Source organism: Achroia grisella, unplaced genomic scaffold (genome assembly GCF_030625045.1).
Source record: "Achroia grisella isolate CSIRO2021 unplaced genomic scaffold, CSIRO_AGI_Agris_v1 utg483, whole genome shotgun sequence".
NCBI classification, from domain to species: domain Eukaryota; kingdom Metazoa; phylum Arthropoda; class Insecta; order Lepidoptera; family Pyralidae; genus Achroia; species Achroia grisella.
In genome coordinates, this window is record NW_026712886.1 from 75,930 (window position 1) to 101,265 (window position 25,336).

General features: G+C 33.2%; 1 protein-coding gene across 1 annotated transcript; it reads left to right on the top strand.

Moving 5' to 3' along the window:
• Positions 1-126: 126 nt before the first annotated feature.
• LOC131845725 (protein phosphatase 1B) lies at positions 127-24,179 on the top strand. Its single transcript, XM_059194817.1, has 4 exons — positions 127-1,242; positions 3,932-4,049; positions 19,160-19,286; positions 20,515-24,179. Exons 1-4 carry the CDS (start codon positions 430-432, stop codon positions 20,621-20,623), a joined length of 1,167 nt encoding a protein of 388 aa, XP_059050800.1. The 5' UTR covers positions 127-429; the 3' UTR covers positions 20,624-24,179.
• The last annotated feature ends 1,157 nt before the right edge of the window (positions 24,180-25,336 follow it).

The following is a 25,336-nucleotide window of genomic DNA, read 5'->3' on the forward strand; positions in this document are numbered from 1 at the left end:
CTTTTAAATATCGAGCAAATAATCATTATGTTCCAAATTCCATAACCAAAATTCTAATCATAGACAATTTTCAATAAATTTAACTTAAAAAATGAAATCATAGACAATTACTATTTATGTCCGCCATTCATTCTTTTGAGTTGCTTTTTCGTTTTACGATCCTAAAAGACTACAATTTGTCATAGAAATTTACGTTACACCATCGCGTAAATAATTAACCTAAGCAGACTCACTTGGAACAATATCTCGAAAACCGAGGCATCGCAGCCATCAGTGTAACATAGGAGTGACGTGATCCATCCGTGAGATCGTATCATTTTCCAATGATGCTTTTGCTTCCCTTTTACGTTATCGTTGGCGAGATTAGTTTATGTGCCTGATGGTATGGAAACTATGTGTGATTAACAGGTTAAATATTGAAGACTCAGCATGGGGGCGTTTTTAAATAAGCCCGAAACTAAAAAATACAATGAGACCGGGGAAGGGAACGGTCTTCGCTATGGCGTGGCGTCGATGCAAGGTTGGCGAGTGGAGATGGAAGACGCGCATCACGCGCAGCTTACTTTGAATGGTACATTATCGGACTGGTCGTATTTTGCCGTGTTTGACGGGCATGCGGGTGCGCGGGTGTCAGCACATTGCGCGGAGAATCTTTTAGAGTGTATCCTTCAAACGGACGAGTTCCGGCGTGAAGAGATAGCGGAAGCTATCCGCGCCGGGTTTCTCGACTTGGATAAGAAGATGCGGGAGTTGCCGGAGCTGTGCAACGGCGAGGAGAAGTCTGGTTCGACGGCAGTCTGCGCATTCGTGTCGCCGAAGCAGATATATATAGCGAACTGCGGCGACTCCCGAGCGGTGCTGGCTAGAAATGGTGTACCGATTTTCGCAACCCGAGACCATAAACCGGAGTTGCCCTCTGAGAAGTCGCGCATAGTCCAGGCGGGTGGTTCAGTCATGATCCAACGTGTGAACGGTAGCTTAGCTGTGTCTAGGGCACTAGGAGATTATGAGTACAAGAAGGTCCAAGACCGTGGTCCGTGTGAGCAATTAGTATCACCGGAGCCTGAGGTGTCAGTGCATGAACGTTCTGAGGCAGAAGACGAGTTCTTAGTGCTGGCTTGTGATGGAGTGTGGGATGTGATGAGTAACGAGGCATTGTGTGCATATGTACACTCATTACTGCAACTCACAGATGACCTTGTGGCTGTAACAAATCAGGTCATCGACACTTGTCTCTATAAGGTAAGTGATGGTGCCAGATCATATTGCATTCAATTTTTTAGTCATATTCTATGAACCTGTCCTTAGTGCCACAGATATCCATATAGATGTTGCTGTATGGCATTGCAATCACATCCTTAAATTGGTGGTACCTGGTAGTACCTGATTAATTCTCACTAAATATTGATAAAGAGTAGATAAAAACTTACTGAAAGTCTTAAAATTCTTTTATAATCCTTTTTATCTTAAAAATGATTTTAGATGATTTATAAACAATACTACAGATGTTATTTTGTGGAGGAGACAATTGCAATTAGTATATAACTTGTGATAATAATAAACTCTTTTTTTGTGTACATCGAAGAAATATAATAAGGAAACGGTATAAATGTAATAACAACAGGCAGTCTTATCGCTACAAACTATTTTATATAATAGGTAAACATTATACATAACATTATAAACAAATGGTATTCATTACCTTCCTACAGAAGCATGTTGAAGAAACCTTCATTATCATACTTCAAATTAATGAAAATGATATCACATTTGTACCTATGCATTTGTTACCTACTTTATACAATGATGTAAATATGATAATGTACTGTTACAGAACTAAACTACAATGTTGTTTATGTTATATAAACTATATATTATACAACATAGAGTTTAGTTCTCTTGTTGGTGCACTGTTTGAAGTATGCATATGTAATTCAGTACTATTTTTTTTTATGGATGATAATGAAATGGTGTAGCGAGTGCACCATTTCATCCATAAATCCATATCATCCATAAAATCCTACCATTTGGGCAACAGGATGATATGAGCATGATAACAATATTTACAAATTTATCATGATTTAAATGACCTATAAACTAAATATAACATATGTTATACTTAGTTTATAGGTCATTTTTCAATTATAATATATTAACAATCCAACAAATATAAAATAAAATTAACTCTAAAGTTATTAATATTTTTATAAACTACTAGCTGTTCCCGTGACTTTGTCTGTGTGGAATTTAACTTTAATTTTCTATAATAAAAGAAGCCCAAGTTACTCCTTACTACATCAGCTACCTGCCAAAACAAGTTTCGTCAAAATCCAGCCATATCAGAGATTAGCCAGAACCAACAGACAGGCAGACAGACAGACAAAAATTGTAAAAGGTGGCTTTTTGGTGTATGTACCGTATTTATATGCATATGCATGTAGTAAGAAACGGTTATTTCAATATTACAAACTCCAACTCCACTCCAATTATATTTATATGTATAGATGTATAGATTATAATCACAGTCTGAAGAATGATATTAGTTATAAAAAGGAGAGAACTATTCACTTTCATGCATATCTCTATGTTTTAAGAGACCCTAAAATAAGCCTTTTCATCTATAACATTCTTCTCATGTATAGTAAGTATATATGAACATATCATTTCACTTAAATGTCCAATACATTTAGTTCAGTGTATTTGCAGTTTCATGTCTCACTTGCTAATTATTGAAAGGCCACACTGAATGTTGAAAACAAATGTTGCACTGCTTGAAGAAAACTATATTTAATTATGAAATGTATGTTATCAAGTTTGTATATGTACTGTAACTAATATATTTTTACTACAACTTTAGAATTTTATGTGTTTGATGATGAACAGTATTGATTAATAATTTCATTTGGTGTTGCATTGCTAGACATGTCACGCCATATGGAGATCCTTAATAAGTTGTTACATACTTTTTCAAATAAATTAAATATGAATATCACAATATTCATATCTTATATATAAAATTCTTCTGTCACAATGTTAGTTACCATACTGCTCTGAAACGGCTTGACTGATTTTTATGAAATTTTATATGCACATTCAGTAGGTCTGAGAATGAGCTACTATCTATTTTTCATACCCCTAAGTGATAAGTGTTGTCCACCCCTAACATTATTTTTTTATTTTTTTGGGCAAATTTTTTTATTATATGTCATTACTTAAAAGTACTTAACAACCCTAAATTTTCACCCTTCTATTACCAACCGCTATTTTTTTATAGCGTTATTAATTTATATGGCAAAACAACGTTTGCCGGAACAGCCAGTAATTGTATAAAATATAAATTATATAAAAGACGAATTAAACTCGACAGTATTTATCAATTTTTAAAAATAATATATGTTATACAGGTTTAAGTGTTCATCGAAACAGATATCTAAGGTCCCCATTAAAGCATTACTACTGTTATCTATGGTATCATGCAACTTTATTATGGGAAGAATTTCGCATTTATAATATGAATATACGTTTGCCAGATATAGACCAGGTAGCCGTTAACGTAACGTATGTGCCCTAATTAAACGGTATTAAGTATCTCGGAGAGGTAATATCGCCATAGGTAAGTAGTAAGTAGGTAATGTGTATAATTACAGGCTAAAACTGTAAAAGACAGAAAGCAGACAAATCGAAATAAAATGAAGTAATGTGACACTACGGCAATACAATAAGTGTACTTAATATAATTATATTATAAATTATTATTTATTATACATTGCGGTATATTTGTTACGTTCAAGCTATAATTATATAAATATACGGCTCTCACTAAATTGGGAGTCAGGACTATTTGTACACTGATGATGGTTTAAATAAGTATAAACAAGAATTTATTTAGATAGTTATATTTTTTAAATACTAAACTATTATAATTCTACAGGGTAGCAAAGACAACATGAGCATCGTACTGGTGGTGTTCCCAGCGGCGCCTAAACCCAGTGCCGAGGCGCAGCGCGCTGACCGCGAGCTGGACGAGACGCTCCGACAAAGGCTTACAGGTTGCTATCATTCACTATTGCATGCCTGCTCACACAAACATAGGGATAGGTACACAACACAGACGGATAGACGTAATGGCTCGTTAGAAAACAGCCGCGGCGGGACTTATGACGCTCGCGGTTAAGTTCCCATACACAGAGCGATTATTTATCGTAAAGAAGTCCGTATGCGATTAAGTACTGCCGCCGTTTGTGCGACAGAGATGGAAGTATTTATAGGAGGCATAACGTGCTTGTATCAAAAAGATCTTATAAAGATCTATTGATGAAGTCGTATTAGAGATCCTATGTGTATGACGTTAAGGTATCTAATTTTATAACCTTATTTACTCGATTGAATGACTATATCGCTCCGTGTATGGGGAGCTTTAGATTATTATTAATGACCAATCAAGGTATTATATAAGTACCAAATTCAGTAGGCAAAATTTTTGATACCACCTTACAAACTCTTACATACTTCTACAATTAAAAAGCGTATATTCCGGTTTCAGTGGTAATACGTAATCTATCTTTCTAAGTCTTTTACCTAATTGGTAATACATGAATCTTTAGTGCAATGTGCTGTTTTTTTTATACTTGGCACGTTTAGTAAACAATATAGCTATTTTAATAATTTGTTATATTTATATTGTACTATAATTTTATGTTAAGCAAAATCATCATTATCTGCTTCTTTCTTATCCTATTCGATTGGGGTCGGCGTAATATATTTTTCTCTTCCATTCATCCCTGTTCGCAGTCATCTCGTTATTCACTCCCTTTCTTGCCATAACATCTTTCACACAGTCCATCCATCTCTTATTCGGCCTTCCTCTGCTTTTATAAACATCATATTCATATGTAATACTTTCTATTATAAGCAAACTGTAGGTGTTGTATTACGGTATAGTGTACAGAAATGCATGAAAGTGTCTTTGTTTGTCAAACTTTGAACGTCTTCAATAAGCAGAAAACAATAATTAATCTTTTATTCTTGTTAAAAGTTAATTTTATACAATGTTATATAGATAAGATATACCAAGCTTGTTTATTGTATGTGCCAAGTATAGAGAAACGGATTAAGGAGTACATTGTATGTAGTATGAACTCATCATGATGTGATGACCATAGTTTACTTATATTTATAAAGTAGGTACACTGGATGTACTGTGATATATATATTTTTATCATAAACAATTGATTGTGGCTGTCTTCAGAATTTCAGAATTTTCTGAATTCTTATTATTATAATTTAAAATGAATGAATATGAATAAATTATGAAAATTTATTATTATTATAATTAATAAATTTTCAGGATTTATTAAGTAGTAGTACTACTTTAGAAAATGCATAAAAACCTTACCTCTGTCCTTTATTAGTCGTTAAACCCAGTTTTAACTAGTCGTCTTCCATATAATATAGTGACCGTCTATTTTGTATCCTATTATAATTGTCTTCATAAAAATACAAGGTTAACTATGGAAAGTGTAGGTATACTAATTCGAAAAACAATTTAGATATATTAACAACTTTGATTAAATAACCAACTTAACAACTACTTGATTCGAAATTGCATGATGCATTTGACTGCTGACAGTTCGACAGAAAATATTTATGACCTATTAACCGGCCGTATTATACGAGTGGAGCGCTTTTTTTTAAATATTATATAATGCTATAATAATCTTCAGTCTACTGCTGGACATAGGCCTCTCCCAAGGCACGATCTTCAGCCCTTCTTTTCCTGTTAATACCCGCCACACACAAAATTTTGTCCAGCCGTTTAGGTGGTAGGTAGTTAGGTGAGAAACACACGTGTAGAAGAGTTATGTATGTATATTAATATTTAATATTTCAGCCTAGCTCCTTTTAAATGTAACATAATGTCCGTGCATTGTAGTATGTACTGACACGTCTGCTTTTAGTACGAATATGAAATTTAAATTAATTCCAGAATTCTATCAATATTTAATGCCTTACAGTTAGTCTTTAAGACATTGTCTCCAGTTTGTCTCCTTATAATTTTTTTGTACTTGCTTATTGACCACCAGGTTTTTCAAATATTTTTTCAGTGTATATATATACACACTATCAAAATGTCATATTATAAATATTATTAATATTGATTTGTAATGTAAATCATTGTGCTGTTAATACAAGATTGATTACTATGAATTCCAGTAATAATTAATAATATTCTTGTTTAATAATTCTGTCAAACTTGAGCTCTCAAATCCAATCAATATACAGATATTTAAATAAAAATAAGCATACAATTGGTTACCACTCCCATTTCTTTTCGTGTCATTATATAATATTATATAATGTAATTATATGCGGAATTGTGTAAACAAAACATATCTATATAAAACAATGACACATTCCAAATCAAGTACATATTTTAACAATAAGTCTTTACAATAATCTTTAATAAAATATATTACAGACTCTTATAATATATCAAAGTTACCGTCAGGGAGAGTTAAATAAGATAGGAAAAAAATAACAATATAGATTCTATAGGCTTAATAGTAATATATTTTTTAAATGGAAATAAAATATCAATTAGTATATTTTTTTGTACTCATAATGAGATTACTGACAATACCAAGTTCATATACTATTAAAAAAAATATTTCAATGTTAGACCAAACTCATTCATAATTTTCATTACGTTTTCAGTTTGTAAAATGTATTAGCATAACAAATTCTCTACTACACTTGTGTACATTATTTGTCAAGGTGAAATTTTCTGTCTGTATTAATATGAAATTCTTGTACTTTGATACAAATCAGCAATTGTGAATTGGGTATTCTGAATGTGAGGAAGAATTGGGTATCTATTACTATGTACAGTATATATAATATTCAGTCAACAGCATAATGATATTTATCGGATACTATACCATTTTTTTTTATGGGTGATAATGGAATGGAGCACCCGCCTGCGCTAATGGTTTACGCTGGCGGGGCACCAGTGGAGGATGATAAGATGAGCATGAGGTCAGGTCTGTTAGCCCATCGTGACAAATTCACCAAGAATTTATCACGATGGTTTCCAGGGGGAACCGCGTGGAGGGCAACCTGACATGGTACATTGCTAGCAATGGGATCATTAGTACACATTACTAACAATCCCTTTCTCCCGTACTATACCATATTTAAAAAAAAATATATTAATATTTATTTTAACTATAACATTAATATGTTTTAATTATTTGATTGTATTTGGGTCGGTACCTTATGATTAGTGAACCTAAAATAAATCCCAGAGCTAATTTGTTCATTCCAAATTGAACAGTACAGCTGATTCTGAACAAATTGATTTCAATGATTACATTATTTCTATAATGTTGTACTTAAAAATAACATTATAAATGTATATTTGTATTTAAAACAGTAAGTACAAAATTGTTAAGTATTTCAATTAAAATTACAATATAATATTAATAAGTCTAATTCCACATCACCAAATTACTTCCCCTTGTTACCAGCTTTATTATGTATAAATTTTTATTATTAAAAGAGACATAAAATACCTCCCAGTTATCATTTTTCGTATATTAATATGATCATAAATATAGAATTAAAACCAATACTACTTACAATATAATGTAACTTTGTTAATATTAATACTAGTCGAATTTTCACATTCTCTTCCCTTATCGTTCTCTGTTAACCACAATCTACACGATATTATACCCTAAATGCAAATAAAATTCACATTGAAAAAACCAGCAGCATATCGATAGTATTAAAAAATTGGATATTAATTGTGATTCTTAAATATCTACTCAAAATCAACATAGAATTAGGAAAGACAGAACAAGAAAATATAATCAAATAGGCAATATATTTTTTTAATTTGACTTAATATTATATTTATACAGAGTTATAAAAAAAAGTGTGTGAAAATAACCTCATAAAATATAAAGTCAGAATATATATATGTATATAGTCTCGACTGTAATCTTAGATGGACTAGTGAGAGAGAGAGCTACCTAAATTAAAATAAATAGACGTACTCATGAATATAAATTGTTTAAATTATGTTGTAACGAAACTCTCGACCATAGGAAGTTAAGTCAGTCCGCTATACTGCTGCATTTCGGGTTGTCATACTAAAGTTATCCCCTCCGATCGATCCCCCATCCAAATTCAAACGGGATCGAAATTACGACGACCACTTGCAACTCCTAGCAATGCCCTCAGGCAGGAGTTGGTCTTCAGCCGCTCCATAAGTCTTTCCGCGGGTTTGGAGTGCCATCTGCACTCCTGCCATCTTTCAGTGAAGTTGTAAAGGCCATCTGCGGCCAACTGCATTGGAATAGTAAAAAAAACTGTGTGAAATTTATTATACTTACAATTTAAATAACACTGACCCGCACTACTTCATCTGAGTTTGTCATTGCAGCTCCACTATCATTGATCGTAGCGTGATGTTATATAGCTTATGTTCTTCCTCTATAAATAGTATATTAAGAGCTGAAAGAATTTTTAAATCCGACCTAGTAGTTCCTGAGATTTTCGCGTTAAAAATCAGCTTTATAATATTCTACTATACTCATCGTATATATTGCCCCATACAAAGTCGGGGTGAGCAACTCATTATCTATACTATGTAGATATACAAACTTACATAAAATCTTAACGCATTATAAATCCTAAGTCTTGGGAATTACTCTATTGATAGGCAAAAACCGCATGAACCGCGTTCAGTAGTTTTTTAGATCATTGCTAACATACAGGAATTCGTTTTATAGTATGTATAGAATATGAAATTATTAATGCTTATATTATTACACTCCTAATTATTTTGTTTATTATTAATTTACATAATTCTAAAATGTCTAATTAATAGAAGTGGTTTTTATAGGATTTTCCCATATTAACTACAATGGAATTTAGAATCGACAATACATGAACTGAATAAATACTTAAATGGTTAAAAATATAAAGGTGACGTAATATTTATTATTGTCAATGATAAGTCGATCACTGTACGTATCATCCACTGGTATGTACGTACACTTTTGGCTAGGATCGTGTAGTTCGAGAACGAACTAGTTCATAAGAGCGCTCCCAGCAATCTAGTTCTGCTGCTGTTTAGTACGCTAGTTCGTCTGATAGAACACTAAAAGTATTGTAAGAGAGATTCATCATTCATTTAGAATAATGAATATGTGTGTTCCCTATGATTGATTGGGAAAAAACGTTGCAATGAGTTTTTTTGACAGCCTGCAGTTTACGCTGTCTGGCGTCAATCAGACAGAACGTTGCTAGCAATGGGTTCATTAGTCCACATTACTAACAATCGTATTCCCCGTCTGGAGGTGTAAGGTCAGTAATGTGGACCTTTATTTATGTATTAAAGTTTAAATAAATAAATAAAAGAAGAATATATATGCGGAAACATTTGTAAGATTGATTGGTCAACTTGCTTTCTCTGACTCAAGTCGAGAGCGAACGAACTAAACTACCGAACTAGTAGTAAAACGTCACTATACGCGCAAGACTACTTTTGGCGCGTGCCCTGCGTATTAATACTCGTACATCATTGGCGATGCTTCGAGCCGTAGTTACAATAATATTTTTAATTAATATGATCAGAATAAACATCATCAGAATTAGTGATTAGTCTCATTAACCCTGATGGTGTACCGGTTTACCGGATTCCTTTTCATATGGTCGCGGGTTCGGTGACTATAGAATGTAGGCATCTGTATTCATAAGTCTGACTGGTCAATCAAGACAGACTCTATGTCTATTGTGTACTAGCTATTATCTGTGAATTCGTCTGCTTTTTTTAAGATAAGAGGTGGCATATTTCCGTCCTCTTCATGTCTTGTATCTTTACGTAAAATGTAATTTGGACTGTAAACAGACAGACTAACTTTCCCATATATAATATTAGTATGGACTATTAGAAAGAAATTAGAAAATACCATTAATTCTGTTTATATTATAGTCCACTGATATTTCATGTCATTATTTAATATTTTTTTACGACAAATGGATTTATATTATCGTTTTTCCTGATAATTATTGTGTAATGTAGGTGTGGCAGATAAATACTAGTACTGTATTTATTATTATATATTAATAAATTTTATATCTTATAATCTACTTATTGGAATTGAGTTTACTTAATATACAAAATCTGTAGCGCTATCGTCTGTTGATCCAAATATACCTGACTTTTAATAGATTAAAAAACAAAACGGAAGCATATTTTATAATCTTTACATACCAAATCGTAATTCTATCTGATTACTCTTTTTCTTTGTAATTTAGGGACTTGTACGAACTAAAAGTACATGCCAGTGCTATTGTATCTTAAAACTAGTAACTATATCACTTCACCAGTGAGCAAATTGCCTTTATTGCACTATTTGAAGGATCAGCTCAAACATTTTGAATGGCGCCTACATCGAATATGTTTATTTTATGGTCTGACGTTGTTCTATGTCGTAGACTCTCGTTCCTGACACATTTCATCAGCAAATGATATCATCCTCTATTGTACATACTTCACAGTTTTGTAAATAGATGGGTAATGTCCAGAACGGAGTTTATGCATTTTTACAATAGAAGATCGTGTGCCCCTCTTATTGAAATCTGATGACTTGTTACTGCGAAACTACTAGGTATAGTTAATTAAACTCAAATAATACGAAATCGATTTAAAAATCATTATCAGAAAGTAATATAGGTATATTTCAATTAACAAAATTAAAAACTTTGTACCCCTGTCAAATAAAATTGAGTAGAGAAAAATTTTGCTAGATAATTGTTGAATATTGGGCGAATGCGTAAGCGTTCCCATGGCCTGGGCGATATGATTCGAGGAATAGCCGTCAGGGTTTTAGCGGGTAAGAATTCGACAGTCCCCATCGGTTCCTATGCCAATGGGACTGAGATTTTCCTGACGTAAAAGAAAGATAATTATTAAAGAGGTCACGTTGTATTGAGGTGAGCAGTGGAAAATCAAGCGAAGCCTTACCATAGTTATATATGTACGATTGTTGAATCGAGTACATGTAGTTACACTACGGTATAATATATATACTGTATTACTATGGTTTAACGTTTGTACACTCAAGTCAGGGCCCAATTTTGTCAATCATTTCATTCTACAATGGTTGAGATAGTTGTATCATAAAGTCTAGTGAAAGTCAGCTGCGGTTCTGAGTGTAGATTGAGAAGCAAGACTCTCGCACCTTATTTTTTTTTAACAAAAATAGGAATAAAATTAAATTAAATTAAGTTAATCCACTACTTAACAACTTAACTTTAAAGTTTAATAAGTTTGTTACTGCTTAATAGACGACTTATTAGGCTTTGTAATACAATTACCTTAACTATTACAAAAGTTTTCAACCGGAAATTGGTCTCATTGCTCTCTATTGCTGGCTTGCGGTCTAGGAATAGTGTACAGTTTATAAAGATGTACCTATGTCTTGAGCCTTGAGACACATGGACGTACCATTTAAAAAAAAAGTAAAACTGTAATTTCAAAAAATATTTTACAATATCATTATATCTACATCTTTTTTATTTATTTATTTAACAATAGGTTACATTGTTCTACGGAATAAATACATAGTTATATATTCAGCTACTTTTCGAGCCTGTAAATTTAAATTAATGTTAATATTAAATTTATATATTTGACAAATATTAATATTAATAATATGATAATTTACTTATCAGAGTTATTTGCCTGTACGTCTGTGACTTATATATAATAGTATATATTTACATGATAGCAGCAGTTTGATAAACGTTATCTGCCATCTTTTATTTCTCACTGTGTGCTAGACTTATGTTTGGATCTAACATTTAACATAGTATAAACAAACTTACAATTATATTATAAATCACAAGATGACAATATAATTCATATTTATTAACGCCAAAGTTTGTCTGTTGGTTTGTTCGTCTTTCACGACTGAACGGAACTAAATGAAATTTAATATGAAGGTATACAATTCGTTGTATTGGTGGAATATAACCTATCTTTCAAATAAAAAAGCAGACGTAGTCACGGGTAATAGCTAGCTATTATACAAAAATTTCAATAAGTCACATGATTTCCACAAGCTTACACTTATTATCTCTGATTAGCGCGACAGTTGTATGGTAGAGAATGCCATCAACCATTAAATCACTACGTTGTTATTTTTTGTACAAAAGAATAAAAAAAAAAGTTCTCCCTTTTCCCTTTATTGAAACGTTTACTAAGGTATTTTAGCAATGGAATTGTTTTGTTCTCTTCCTTCAAGCTATTTTCTTCATTTGTGAGAAAGAGATGCAACACTCCACTAGTTTGTAATAAGTTTTAGTATGTATTAATCCATGATATGCTCTATACATGTGCCAAATGTTATTTAGTAGCGCCCCACCCACATCGACACAAATGGGGGGTCCATCTGTCTCGATGGACTGACCTGACCTCATGTTCATCCTATCATCCTTTAGTGGTGCCCCGCCACCGCAAACAATACACCGTACTATAATCATACGTTAAATTTAAAATCATTAATTAAAAAATATAAAGCATTTCCTAAAAGGATGAGGTTCTAGAATTCATATTTTTTTTACACGACATGCTTGTGACCCCTTCAAGTCAAGTCCTTGTCACAACACTTGTCACTTTGTCCAATCCTATCCCCCCATAACCTTTGATATGGGCCATAATATAGTAAGTTATTACTTTTACAATCCGTAATATATTTATTCCTTGAGGCCAAATTACTTAGTTACTTAGTTTTTATTTTAGGGGTTTGGGCTACTCAGTGATAAAGAGACTGTAACACTGCGACCTGCGTAGATCTATTGTGCTTGCCATTTTTTTAGAGTTCACTTCCTAGGCATGTGAGGGACATGAACTGTAGATTATTCTTTGGACCGATGGTTTTTATCTCCTCAGGATAGAGTGTGTACTTTCCGTAGGAGATTTTTCGTTACTTAGTTACCACAACCTGATTTATAGGTATACATGTAACATTTTGGCTCTAGTCGAATGGATTAATAGTTTACCACCATAATTGTAGGGATTTTTATCGTATACTTAAATGGATATAAGCAATAATTGTCTAAATGTGATTTCAATACGTATTATTCACACGATATGTTAATAATAATATATTATATGTTTATATACTTTTATTTACCAAGTACATTTATGCAGAGCATGAAAAAGTCAAGTTTTAATTAAAACCAAAAGACACTTTGTTGGTATATTTTATTTATTATGTTCTAATTTGTTAATATAGTTATATAAATCTGTTTACTTAGTGTGTGGATAGTTTATTAAATTGATACATTAAAATGAATGTACGTAACAGAACATGTAAATATATATGTAGTAAATATTTATTTTTATTGTTTTAATAAATAAGGTCTAGTCAAAATGGTGCTCAATATATTAAAGGGTGAATTAGTGAGGTGATAACAATTTCATCTATATATATTTAGATATAAAACTAATATATTACAACATGTTATAATTTTTAATCGCTTAAGTATGTATAGTTAAGATTGTATGATATTTTACGCATAATGCCCTCCGACCATGTATAAAGTGAGTCGATCGTATGCATGAATGGAATTGAACAAATGAATGTTAATTAAAGAATGCAGAATATGTAATAAACGACCAATTTATAACGATAATAAAAGAAATAAAGCTGCATGACAATGCAGTATTTTATTATTTGTTACACACATTATTTTATTATTTATTTGATCAATAAGAAGTAATTAATAATATTTTAACGGTTATAGCTTGCAAGTAGTTCGGTTATATATAGTGTTAATTTATTTACTCGTTGCAACGGCATGCGTCAATTTCTTAAGATTTGCAGTCATAATAAAAAAAAAGAATGCTTCTGGTCGAAATGGAGGTACTAAATTATTGAGCACTGTTTTATTAGACTCGTACTTAAAAAATGTATTTGAATAATTGGAATTTTGTGAATCTAACGTTTGTGATATTAACTTTAAAATGAATTTACTAACATTGTCCCCCTAAAATTTAAAATTTCTCGTCTTTACAACTTACTAATTTGTAAGCGAAATTTTTATAACTAAAAAGCAAGTTTGTTAACCATTTTGCTGATTAAATTATGTTTGAAACTATAACTGCATCGTTTCATTGCTTTAGTCCTGGACCTCAGATATACCTTTGCCCTATAGTTATAAAAAAGAAAAACTTTTTTTTTATTATAAGGGGTTAAAGCAATGAACGTGCGCGCTATACGGTTTTCCGCCCATGTATGCGTGCATTCAGAGTTGTCGCCGCTATAAGATATGAAGCCATATAACATGCATGCAAACGTAATAATCCTATTTCTTATCTATATATTTTATCTATAGTCTGCGAATAGTTTATACAATTAATGAGTTGCTATCACAATAACATAACAATGGCGCCTGCCGAGCGGTAACTTGATTATACAATAGGTATGTTTATCAATTATATTGAATTGTATTTACATGCCTACACTAAGATTGTATTTAAAGCATTAATTGGGTTAGCAGATAACGGGCGAGGAAAAAATATTGTAGCTACGTAGGTATATCATAACAGAAGTATAGCAAAATCTTAAACCAGTTCAGAATCAGTTACTGAATCTATAATATGTTATATACATTCCGTGGTATAAAATGAAGTCGCTTCCGCTGTCTGTTCGTTTAGATCTTTAAAACTATGCAACCGATTTTAATGCAGTTTTTAGCAACACAGACTGATTCAAGAGGAAGTTTTATATGTATAATATACATACTGGTGTGCGAAGTCGGGGCGCAAAAAAGGCGATTCTGTAGGCTTCGCCTACTTTTTTTTAATGGATGATAGTGGAATGATGCACCCGCCTGCGCTAAGGTTTACGCTGGCGGCGCACCAGTGAAGGATGATAAGATGAGCATGAGGTCAGGTCAGTTAGCCCATCGTGACAAATTCACCAGTAATTTATCACGATAATTTCCAGGGGGAACCGCGTGGAGGTCAATCTGACAAGGTACAATGCTAGCAATGAGATCATCAGTCCAAATTAATAACAATCCTCTTTCCCCCCGGCTTCGCCTATTTCATCAATCCTATTCAGTCAATCAGTTTGCTTTGTAAGATGTATTTCGGTTAGACGGTGAGATATGGCAGACAAATTACAGGGTAAGGAGGTATGTTACCTTAGTACTCCGGAGTGGCAACGCATGAGAGTTACTACTGACGTTATAGGAAGACGTAATGGCTGTGCTGTTCATGCATATAGCCGATAGGTGCCACTTACTATCAGGTGAGCCACCGGCATGTTTTCCATTCCAGTTTTTTTTCGGACTACTCTAATGCTGTTGGCCGCAGCTGGCCTTTACAGCTTCACCGGACGATAGGGGCAAGTGCAGATGGCACTCCAAACCCGCGGATAGACTTATGGAGCGGCAGAAGGCCAACTCCCGCCTGATGGATACGATTTTAGTCTGAGGGCACCGCTAGGGGTTCGAACCTCGGCTCAGGCCGTCGTAATTTCGATCCTATAAATTACGATGGCCTGAACCTCATTACATTTAAAAATATGTAGTTTATACGTGTGTGTCAATATTAATCTCTAGAGATTCACTTAATGGTGTATTAATCACTTTTTTTTTATTCTCTTGCAAAGCAATCCTTGGTTTGTTTGGGTGAAAGTAGTTAAATATACTTATTTTATGTTGCTGATCGTTATAAGGTTATAAGGTTGTCCGAATGCGACTTACATCAGAGTTTTATATGCTAGATGACCCGGCAAACGTTATTTTGCTGTATAAATTAATATTTCTATTAAAAAGTAATAGTTGGTGGTAGAAAGATATAAATTTAGGTGTGTATATATTTTATAATGCAACATAATAAAAAAAATTGTCAAAAAATAATATCTTTTGTGGTGGGCCTTGCCACCCTTATCACTTAGGGGTATAAAAAGTAGGTAACAACCTAATTTCATAAGTATCGAGTATACATTTAAAATTTCATTAAAATCGTTTAATCCATTTCGGGGAGGGATGGCAGCTAACTCTGTGACACGAGAAGCTTACTAATATTATAAACGCGAAGGTATGTGAGTATGGATGGCTGGATGGATGTTTATTGCTCTTTCACGCAAAAAAATACTAAACGGATTTTGATGAAACTTTACATGAATATAGCTTCAGACATCAGAATAACACAGTCTATAATTTAAAAGATATTGCGTAAATTGGGCAAAACATAATGATAACTGTCCAGTGCGATGCAGACGGAGTTGCGCGTGTCAGCTAGTTTTATGTAAGACTAGTTTTGCCCGTGATTTCACTCGCATGAACTTTGCGTATGTGTTATTCTGATAAGCTATATTACTGTGAAGTCATATAAATCTGTTCAGTAGTTTTTGCGTGAAAGAGTAACAGACATTAACGTGTGATTGTTAGTATCGGTCTGCGTGCTTTCTATGTATATTATGTATGTATTTACATACATACTTACAAACTTCCGCATTTATAATATTCTATTGTTATGATATTCTTTATCTTGAAATATTAGATCTTCCCACGGAATATGAACTGGTAGTATTAATTAGTTATTATGTTCTTTCCGTGTAAAGGCACAGTTTGTAACTCGACACGAGCCGAGACCGCGACGCTTGCTTCCTGTGCGTCATACAGATGCTCACACAATCCTTAATATATTAGTAATTCGAAGGTAACTCTGTCTGTCTGTCGTGCTTTGACGCCAAAACTACTGAACCGATTTTATTGAACTTTTGGTACACAGATAATCCTGGGAAAGGACAGCTACTTTTTAATGGGAAAAAGAGCTGCAAGGGGGCAACCCCTTACAACTATTTTTTCCCATTAAAAAGTAGCTGAAGGGGAGATAAAAGTTTATATGGAATTATTGTCATTTTTAAAGCTAGAAGCTTGAACATTATAGCTTGAATATTTTAGGCTATTGTTTGAATATAAATAAAGAAAAAGGGTTATAAGGGGTTGAAAAGTGAGATGAAGGGTTGTATTGGAGTAAAGGAATTTTTAAAGATAGTAACTTGAAACTTAATGGGTCCCTTAAGGGGGTAATATAAAATAGGGGATAAAAATTTGTATTTCAATTCTTCTTATCTCGAAATCATTCCGAACTGACGGTAGATTTGACATATCATAAGAGTTTGTAATGGATCTACATGAATAAAGATATTTTGAATTTTGTATGTAAACTCGTAATTTTTGAAGTTAGAACGATGAAAATATTTTCGTATTGCCTTGGGTTAGATTAGTGAATACTTTTCTTTATTTGGTCAAGGTACAGCTAGTAGCCTATAAAGTTCACGGTGAAACCGCAGGCAAAGCTAGTTATATAGAATGATTACAGATGACCTACCGATAACGTGTTGTAATAATCATGTATCAGTCCTAAACGTCACTGATACAATATGACCTTCGAACTCGTCACGACCTTGCCGCTATACCTACCTCGATGTAATATCATACATATATATATTGAAGCCGTGAGTGGCACCCGCAGACACCGCCCTGTCATTTACGGCAAGTTTTTTCTTATCTTATTCCCGTCTGCGCTAACGGTTTACGCTGGCGGGGCACCAGTGGAGGATGATAGGACGAGCAAATTGTAACACGTGGTAAATTCACCATGAATTGGTGCAATGGTGTTATTAGTACATTGTGATGACAGGAGCGGTGGTGAGAGTAAACACACACAGTAGGGTGTAACTTGTGTATTAACTGTTACATCTTGAATTACTATACCTTAGACTAATTACATCTCATAAAATTCTCGTGTCACAGTTTTTGTTACCATACTCCTCCGAAACGGCTTGACCGATTCTCATGAAATTTTGTGAGCGTATTGAGTAGGTCTGAGAATCGGCCAACATCTATTTTTCATCCCCCTAAATGTTAGGGGTAGTCCACCCCTATTTTTTATTTTTATTTTAAGGCATAAACGTTTACCGGGACAGCTAGTAAACTATATATATTAACAACTACGTTACCTACGTGTTAGATAAAACGTACACTGGCACAATCTACTATCGTACGTGCCGATTTGCATCACTATGTTGAGGGTGTCCCCTCCCTCTGAAAGTTTAACATTACAAGGACAATATTATTGTTTAACATTTACATTTAAAAAAAAACAGCACTAAGGATTAATTTAACTCAACAATTTCTCAAGGTATGCCATACCTGAGTACTAACAATTCTCTTCCACCTACCTACCTCGATGTTATATCATATATACTAGCTGCTGGCAAATATTCTTTTGCCATATAGGTACTAATATTGCTATTAAAAAGTAGGGATTGGTGATAGAAGGGTGAAAATTTAGGGTTGTAGGTATTTTGCAATGGCACATTATAAATAAAAAAAGAAATATTTGTCCAAAAATAACCAAAAAATATTAGGGGTGGACAACCCTTATCATTTAGGGGTATGAAAAATAGTAGCAGACTCTCAGATCTACTGAATATGCATATAAAATTTCATAAGTTTGGTCAAGCCGTTTTGGAGGTGTATGGTAACTAACATTATACACGAGAATTTTATATATACTTCTCTCGTAAGTAAGTGACAGCCACAAACATCGCTCTGTCATATACTGCCTAAATTTTCCCATCAAATATATAAGTATTTTTTAGTAAATGAATAGGGATTGGTACAGCCGCCGGCGCTAACATATACCGTTGGCGCTCTTGGCGCCAGTTGAAGATATATATGTTTATAAGATAAATATGAGGTCAGGTCAATTAGCTCATTATTCAGTACTACATTACTTAGTTAGCTCATCATTGACAAATTAGCTACGGTAGTTTGTAGGGGAAACCCGCATGGTACATTGCAAACAATGTATTATATCCATGTACAAAAATATAATCCATATTTGTAAATTATTGGAAAGAAGGAGATAAAGATTGACTATGCATTATGATGACTTATAGAATTAAATAAAATCAATTTCTAAAATAAAAGTAGTCTAAGTTATCCCTTTTCCTCTCTTCTTCCATTAGCTGTCTGCGACTGAAAGTCCCGTCACAAAAAATTACAGAAGTTGAATTCTAGAGATGGCCTCTTATAAGAAACCTGTTTTGTGTTACAGCGCTGATCGAGAGGACTGCGGGCAATGACGAGCGCGAGGACACCTCGAGTCACTTCTCGTGGGTGCTGAAGCAACTCATGCAAGAGAATATACCCGGTCTCCCGCCGGGCGGGGGTCTCGCTGCCAAGTCAGTATACCGTTCCCTAATTCTATATTACTCCGCCTTTAAGTGAATGACGGAGGTACACTTTGTAAAATTTGTTTGCGTGGGCAGTGCCGGCCTTACCCATTGCGAAGCTTAGGGCTTTGCGAGGCCCTTTGTCCTACGTGAAAAGTATGTGATGCGAACAATTAATGTCTTTAGTTGATTCCAAGGAACACAATACTCTGTTGCTTCCAAAGCTATTTGATACGTATGTACGAGAACTCAATCCCTCTCACTACGTATAAAGATTGTTTCCAAGCGAAGTCGTCCGCTGATTCTACAAAATTATGCCCTATTTAACATTTTTTTTTAAATCTTTTTTTTTTATTTGTATAACTCTAAGTTACCCGAATGTTTTGGTGACTTCCTAGATTTTTATAAAATTATACTTATACCTAAAATAGCTGAGCTATTTTCTGGTATTGACGAACAGATATGAATTCTTCATAACTAATTTAGAATCCCTAATTATATTTTGAATCACTTGAATTTCTTGGCAGAAAATTGATATTGAAATCTTGTAATTGAAACCGTATTATCTTTAGCAAACAATCATTAAACTCTTTTTTTCTTAGTAATAGCCATTGGAAGTACTATAAAAAGGTATGCGGTGTTAGTTATTATACAAGGTCCCTTTCAGGCCTCATTTCTGCGCTGGAGCACCATAATACCAGTTACTTCTATTTGACCGCATTCAGAACCGAGCAGCCAGAATGATTAGTAATCAACGTCTTTGTGAAAGGCTAGATCCCATTGGCTTTGTGGCGGGACATTGGATCTCTGCATTTTCTACCGCATATATTACGAAGAGTGTTCTTAGGAATTGTTTGTAACCCAGTATTATAACCAGTTGCTGAATTTAACCGTCGCACTACCCGTCATAAACTAAAATACCCTCCTGATCATCTGGATGAATGGCGATCCTCCATCGTGTGTTTCTCCAGAAACTTTTTACTACGCTTAACCACAATTGTTTGCTCACCTTGTACTATAAATAATGTTTGCCGTGGACACGGGCTCATGGAGCTCGGAAGCTAAATTGATTTTGATGAGTATTTTAGCGCGACTTTAGCTACTTTGCCCTTAACCTAAGTATGGACATTCAAAGAGGCAATGCTGCCAGTATCTTGGGTACGTTGCTTCGATGTGTATGCCTATAATATCAATATAAATGGCTACATTGTTCAGATGATTACTTATTACATTGCAGGCAAGCGCTGCTGGATAAAATATACAGGGAGTTCTACCCGGAGCACGCGGACAGCTCGGAGACGTTCGGCTGTCAAGCAGAAATTGCGGACGCTTTCGGAGCCAACTGAATGTCTCGCATTGCTGGACCGAATCGAACACTATTGTGAGCCGGTAAGGATCAAATTAAAATGTCCGTAATGGTCACAGTGACGTTAAATTCGTTGTGTTGCCACCTAAATATACTTTTTGTCAACTGTAATTTAAAAAATATCATATCATAGTGTTGTTTGTTGATAAAACGTTTTTGAAATATGTTTAACTTTCGATATTAAAGGTTTTCGCCTTTATATTTGATTAAATATTAAGTATATAATACATAACTATTATTACTATGTACATTGCAATTTTATTTTAAAAAACGATGAAAATTGATAAATATTCGGCCAGTAATAGTGTACGATTTGGTTTCACCTAGCGGAATACGTTTTCGTAGTACAAATCGAATGGAATTGCAGTTACATTACTTTAAATTGTTATAAAAGATGGCAACACTGTCTCTATTTTTTGTACATAAAAATAGTCGCGAAACGACGAGGTGATGTACTTGTAATTTTATTTGATAATTGTGTTGCAACTACCACTTCGTCTATGTTGATTGTCATTAATTTTAAATCATCGCCGGCTTTGTATAAAAATCTGCTATGACCATGACCATAAAATAAAATAGTCTATAATTGTAGTGTGTGTCTATGGTAGACCATAGAGATGCGGTAATCTAAACATGGCCGGAGCTTAAGAGGCTATCCGTACTAGGAATGTTATCGTCTTAGTGAGGAGGCCCCTCTTAGGAGATGTTTCAAGTATGTGCCGTGTGTAATGTACTATTTTAGCTGCTGCCGTGGTCGGGTGAGGTTTCCTTTGAGTCATAGACAAATTGTTTTGTTTCACCGTTAGAGTAAACTATGACGTTCCACAACGGGATTGTTTGTTTTTACCAATTTATAAATCGTAATTGTAAATGTTGATGTGTGGCACAAATTTCCATTTCCTTTCTATCGTTGTAGAAACTAACAAGTACTGTCCTATCATTAAAATAGTATACATATACCCTCTTATTCATAAGAAACTTTAAATGTCCTACTAATATATCCATTGTACTATTTTGTCCTTGTCTAATGAACTGCATTGTTCATTTGAGAAAAAGCGACAAAACAATGGATTTGTAGGTTTTGCTTTTTATGAATAAAAGGGATAGTAGTTTATTGTTGACGACATCAACGACAGCTGTATGTTGTCATGTTACCGCAGCTGTACACGTGTAATAATAAACATATATAAAAGCGTAAAGCAATCATAATATATTATAATGACATCAAGAACGACATTATATATCAGGAATGTCGTTAAATAAATGTTATGAAGAAAACCCCCAAATGTAGTTTGTTGATGTCGTTGACAACGAACGTTTAAAGTAACATTTGTATAGAATTAAACGGGTTTATCATTTGGTAACATTTTCCATTTTGTTTTGTAGTTTAGATATAATTTTGTCGTGTATGTCATAATATTAGATGTGTAATATAGAGATTGGAGTAACATGTAATATTAATAAAATCGGCTACATATATATAGTTATTATGATACAATACCTATTTGTTTTGTGCCGTATAAATTTTATAGTGTAGGCTTCATAACGGCCAGTTTGCGGTTACTTTGTGGATTTTTTTTTATAAATAAAAACAATGTGTTCTTTCTGTTGTCTCCTCAATATTGATTAGCCTGAGATATACTTCTTAGGTTTTGAAGAGTTACAGACGTGGAAATAGAATATTAAAAAGGTTTTTACTCGTGTGCAATTTGATTGGTGTCTAATGTTTTGCACGGGTTTTGTTTTACATTTATTATGACATCTTCATTATATGGTATATATACGAAATATCATGTTAATCGAGTATTAACATGACATTTCGTATACTTGGTCGCGGATAAACTAATGCCGCATTTGTTGTGAAACAAACATGTTTAGAAAAATTACAATATTTATATCATATAGTGAACATATCAACAAGTTTAAAACAAAATACGTAGCGCAAATAACGCGAAGATGTCGCAAATCAAGACGAACATTTAGTGTGATTCTCTTCACGCCATCTTCCTTCACAGGACGGGCAGAGAGAATTGATTGTGTACATAAAATTAAAATTACACACAAGTAAAACAAGTTTAATTTTTATTTCTAAGGCTGAGTCGAAAATTATAATTGAATTGAGTATAGCATAAAAGAGTTCTCAATTAATATTACTATTTTTTTTTGTACATACGGTATTTTATGCTATCAAATAGTGACTATAAAATTTGCAGTCATATTAGTTAAAACTTCATTTTTATTTGTATTTAGTTTAAATATTTGTCTTAATAGGGAATTTGGATATTTTGCGGGAATTAACATTTTTTTTTTATTTTGTTCTCACTTTCGATGTGAACCATGCGTTTCTAAATTTAACAACGCGTTGGATTACTGTTGTCAACGATTTATTTTTTCATTTTTCCTATTTGAAATTCGTATATAATTTTTTTCGTACTTAGAAATACTAATGTATGTAATATTGCTATGTTAACTGTCTACAAACAGTACAGTAGTTAAAGATATATTTGATATTTTAAGATGTTAGGAACAAAATACAGAATATGGAATTAATTTTAATTTAATCCTCCGCGTTTAATTTAAATCTTAAAATGTGTTATAAAATTATTTTTTTCGGTTTCAATAATATTAGAGTGCACGTGTGGTCTTGGTCCGACTCATAGAAAAAATTACCAAAAATAAATGATTTATGTTGTAATTTATCTCTCTTTTGAATAGAGAGGTAAATAGAAGACAGTAAGTAATGGGAAATACTTTTGTACCTGTTCGAATTCATGTTAGTGTAACTTGGGAAAATATTGTATTCATAGATCTTTATAGCCCTGTTACACAGGTAAGATAAGAACTTAAGACCCTGTTGATGGAGCGACATAAGGGCTTGAACCTTTGACCTGTATAGTGGCGCGATTCAATGGGTGCAGTAGGGAAAGGATTCAGAGCAATGGTTCTTTATCTATGCTAACATAACTAGGTTTCAATACATGCTCATTATATTGTTATATAAAGTAATGAATAAATAAATCATTCATAAAAATTGTATATTACACATTTTAGCTATTGAACTCTTTCGTCTCTTTCTTGCAAATTGTTTTCTCCATCCAGAAAGAAAGTGAAAAAAGACTCGCAATAGTAAAATGTACTTATATTCAGTTTTTATGAACTAAGAGGGTTTGTATTTGCTTATATATATGTAGAGCAAAAACAAACACTTTTACTGTAGCTCACAATAGTTTCGTAGTTTTATTGAGTAGCTAAATATGTTTAAATCAATATTCTCTACTTTCGATTACAGCATTTGTTCATATTTATGCGACTAATGAGCATGTATTCAGTCACCTTTACATCCAAATACCGTGTAATAACTTAACTAGTTGAGTTACTCTAGAAATAATCAAACTTTAGTAATAAACATTTTTGGTTACATTCATAAAACTGAGCTAAAGAAATAGGCAAACTCTTGTAACACTGTTTTAAACTATTTTTACCATAATTACATTATTTATGAGTTCCCAATATTTCTACGCTGTTATAAAAATCCTGGGCATGTGTCCTTTGATCGAGAATACATAAGTAATATTATGATGGTAAATTGTACATTATGTAGAAAATGAAAATTTCCTTAAAATCCATGTGACTTGTGGCTGTTATCATAAGGTCCAATTTAGCTCTCTGTTTTGTTTCAATAACCTTAAATTACATTAAATAATCACAGGAATTGCGCTGATATTTGTCGACTAATAAGATTATAGTTGTTCTAGAAGTTTTTATACAAATGATGGAAGCACCGTGAACAGAATTGAGGCAAATTTATTAGATTTTTTAACGCTTCGTGTCTTGCATCTCGCTCATATCTCATTTGGAAAGAATATACCTAATAGAAATAAACAATATGCCGTCTTCTATCTCACTAACGCTAAGCGTAACAGTTGAAACATAAATTTCAATATGGACACATTTGTTTAGGTAGCAAGCTCCATTTGTATGTTAACTTCTTTATTTTAATTCAAATATAGAGGAAGATATCAGGGCCGTCAGACGTCATTTATTTACTAATGATCGAAATATGGAACATTGACTAGTGATAATATTTACTATGATCATATACTACATCTACAGACTTTGTAAAAAGAGGTCTGTGATTTCAGTCTCAACTACTTCAACCGCAAAACATTTCGCTTTATAAGCTGTATTTCGATTAAAGGGCGAGATGAGGTAGGGAAATTTCATTATTTTCAGTCTTAATATTTCTGTCATTCGGAATGGAATGAATAGTATTCACGGACGTTATATCATAAAGTGTGCAATGTTCGTATGCTATTTATGATGTATATAGGCGACGCGACGGTTATCACTTACTAACATGTGGCCCGTCAACATATTTGCTAATCAAAGAAAATATTGATCATAGTGCATACGAGCACTAGTAGAATGAATGACGTTTAGCGGCGCTGGGTTCCTGGACATTAAGCATATGTAACAGATCCCTATCATCATCACATCCCTATCCAGCCCATTGTCGTGTACAAACTATCGATTGATTTTTATGAATATATATTTTTTTTTAATAATTATGTGCTCTCATACAAGAATTCTACAATGTTTCATAGTGCTATAATATATAGGTTATATTTAGTTTAGATAGTTCTGTTATTCGAATTGAACCAAATATTACTGGCATTGGGTTTTGAATTGGAAT

What these genes read in the sequence shown, in the direction of transcription:
- LOC131845725 (XM_059194817.1), top strand. Translation starts at nt 430, where the DNA reads ATGGGGGCGTTTTTAAATAAGCCCGAAACTAAAAAATACAATGAGACC. An exon ending in TCGACACTTGTCTCTATAAG is followed by an intron (nt 1,243 to 3,931) that starts GTAAGTGATGGT and finishes ATAATTCTACAG; the next exon opens with GGTAGCAAAGACAACATGAG. An exon ending in GCTCCGACAAAGGCTTACAG is followed by an intron (nt 4,050 to 19,159) that starts GTTGCTATCATT and finishes TTTGTGTTACAG; the next exon opens with CGCTGATCGAGAGGACTGCG.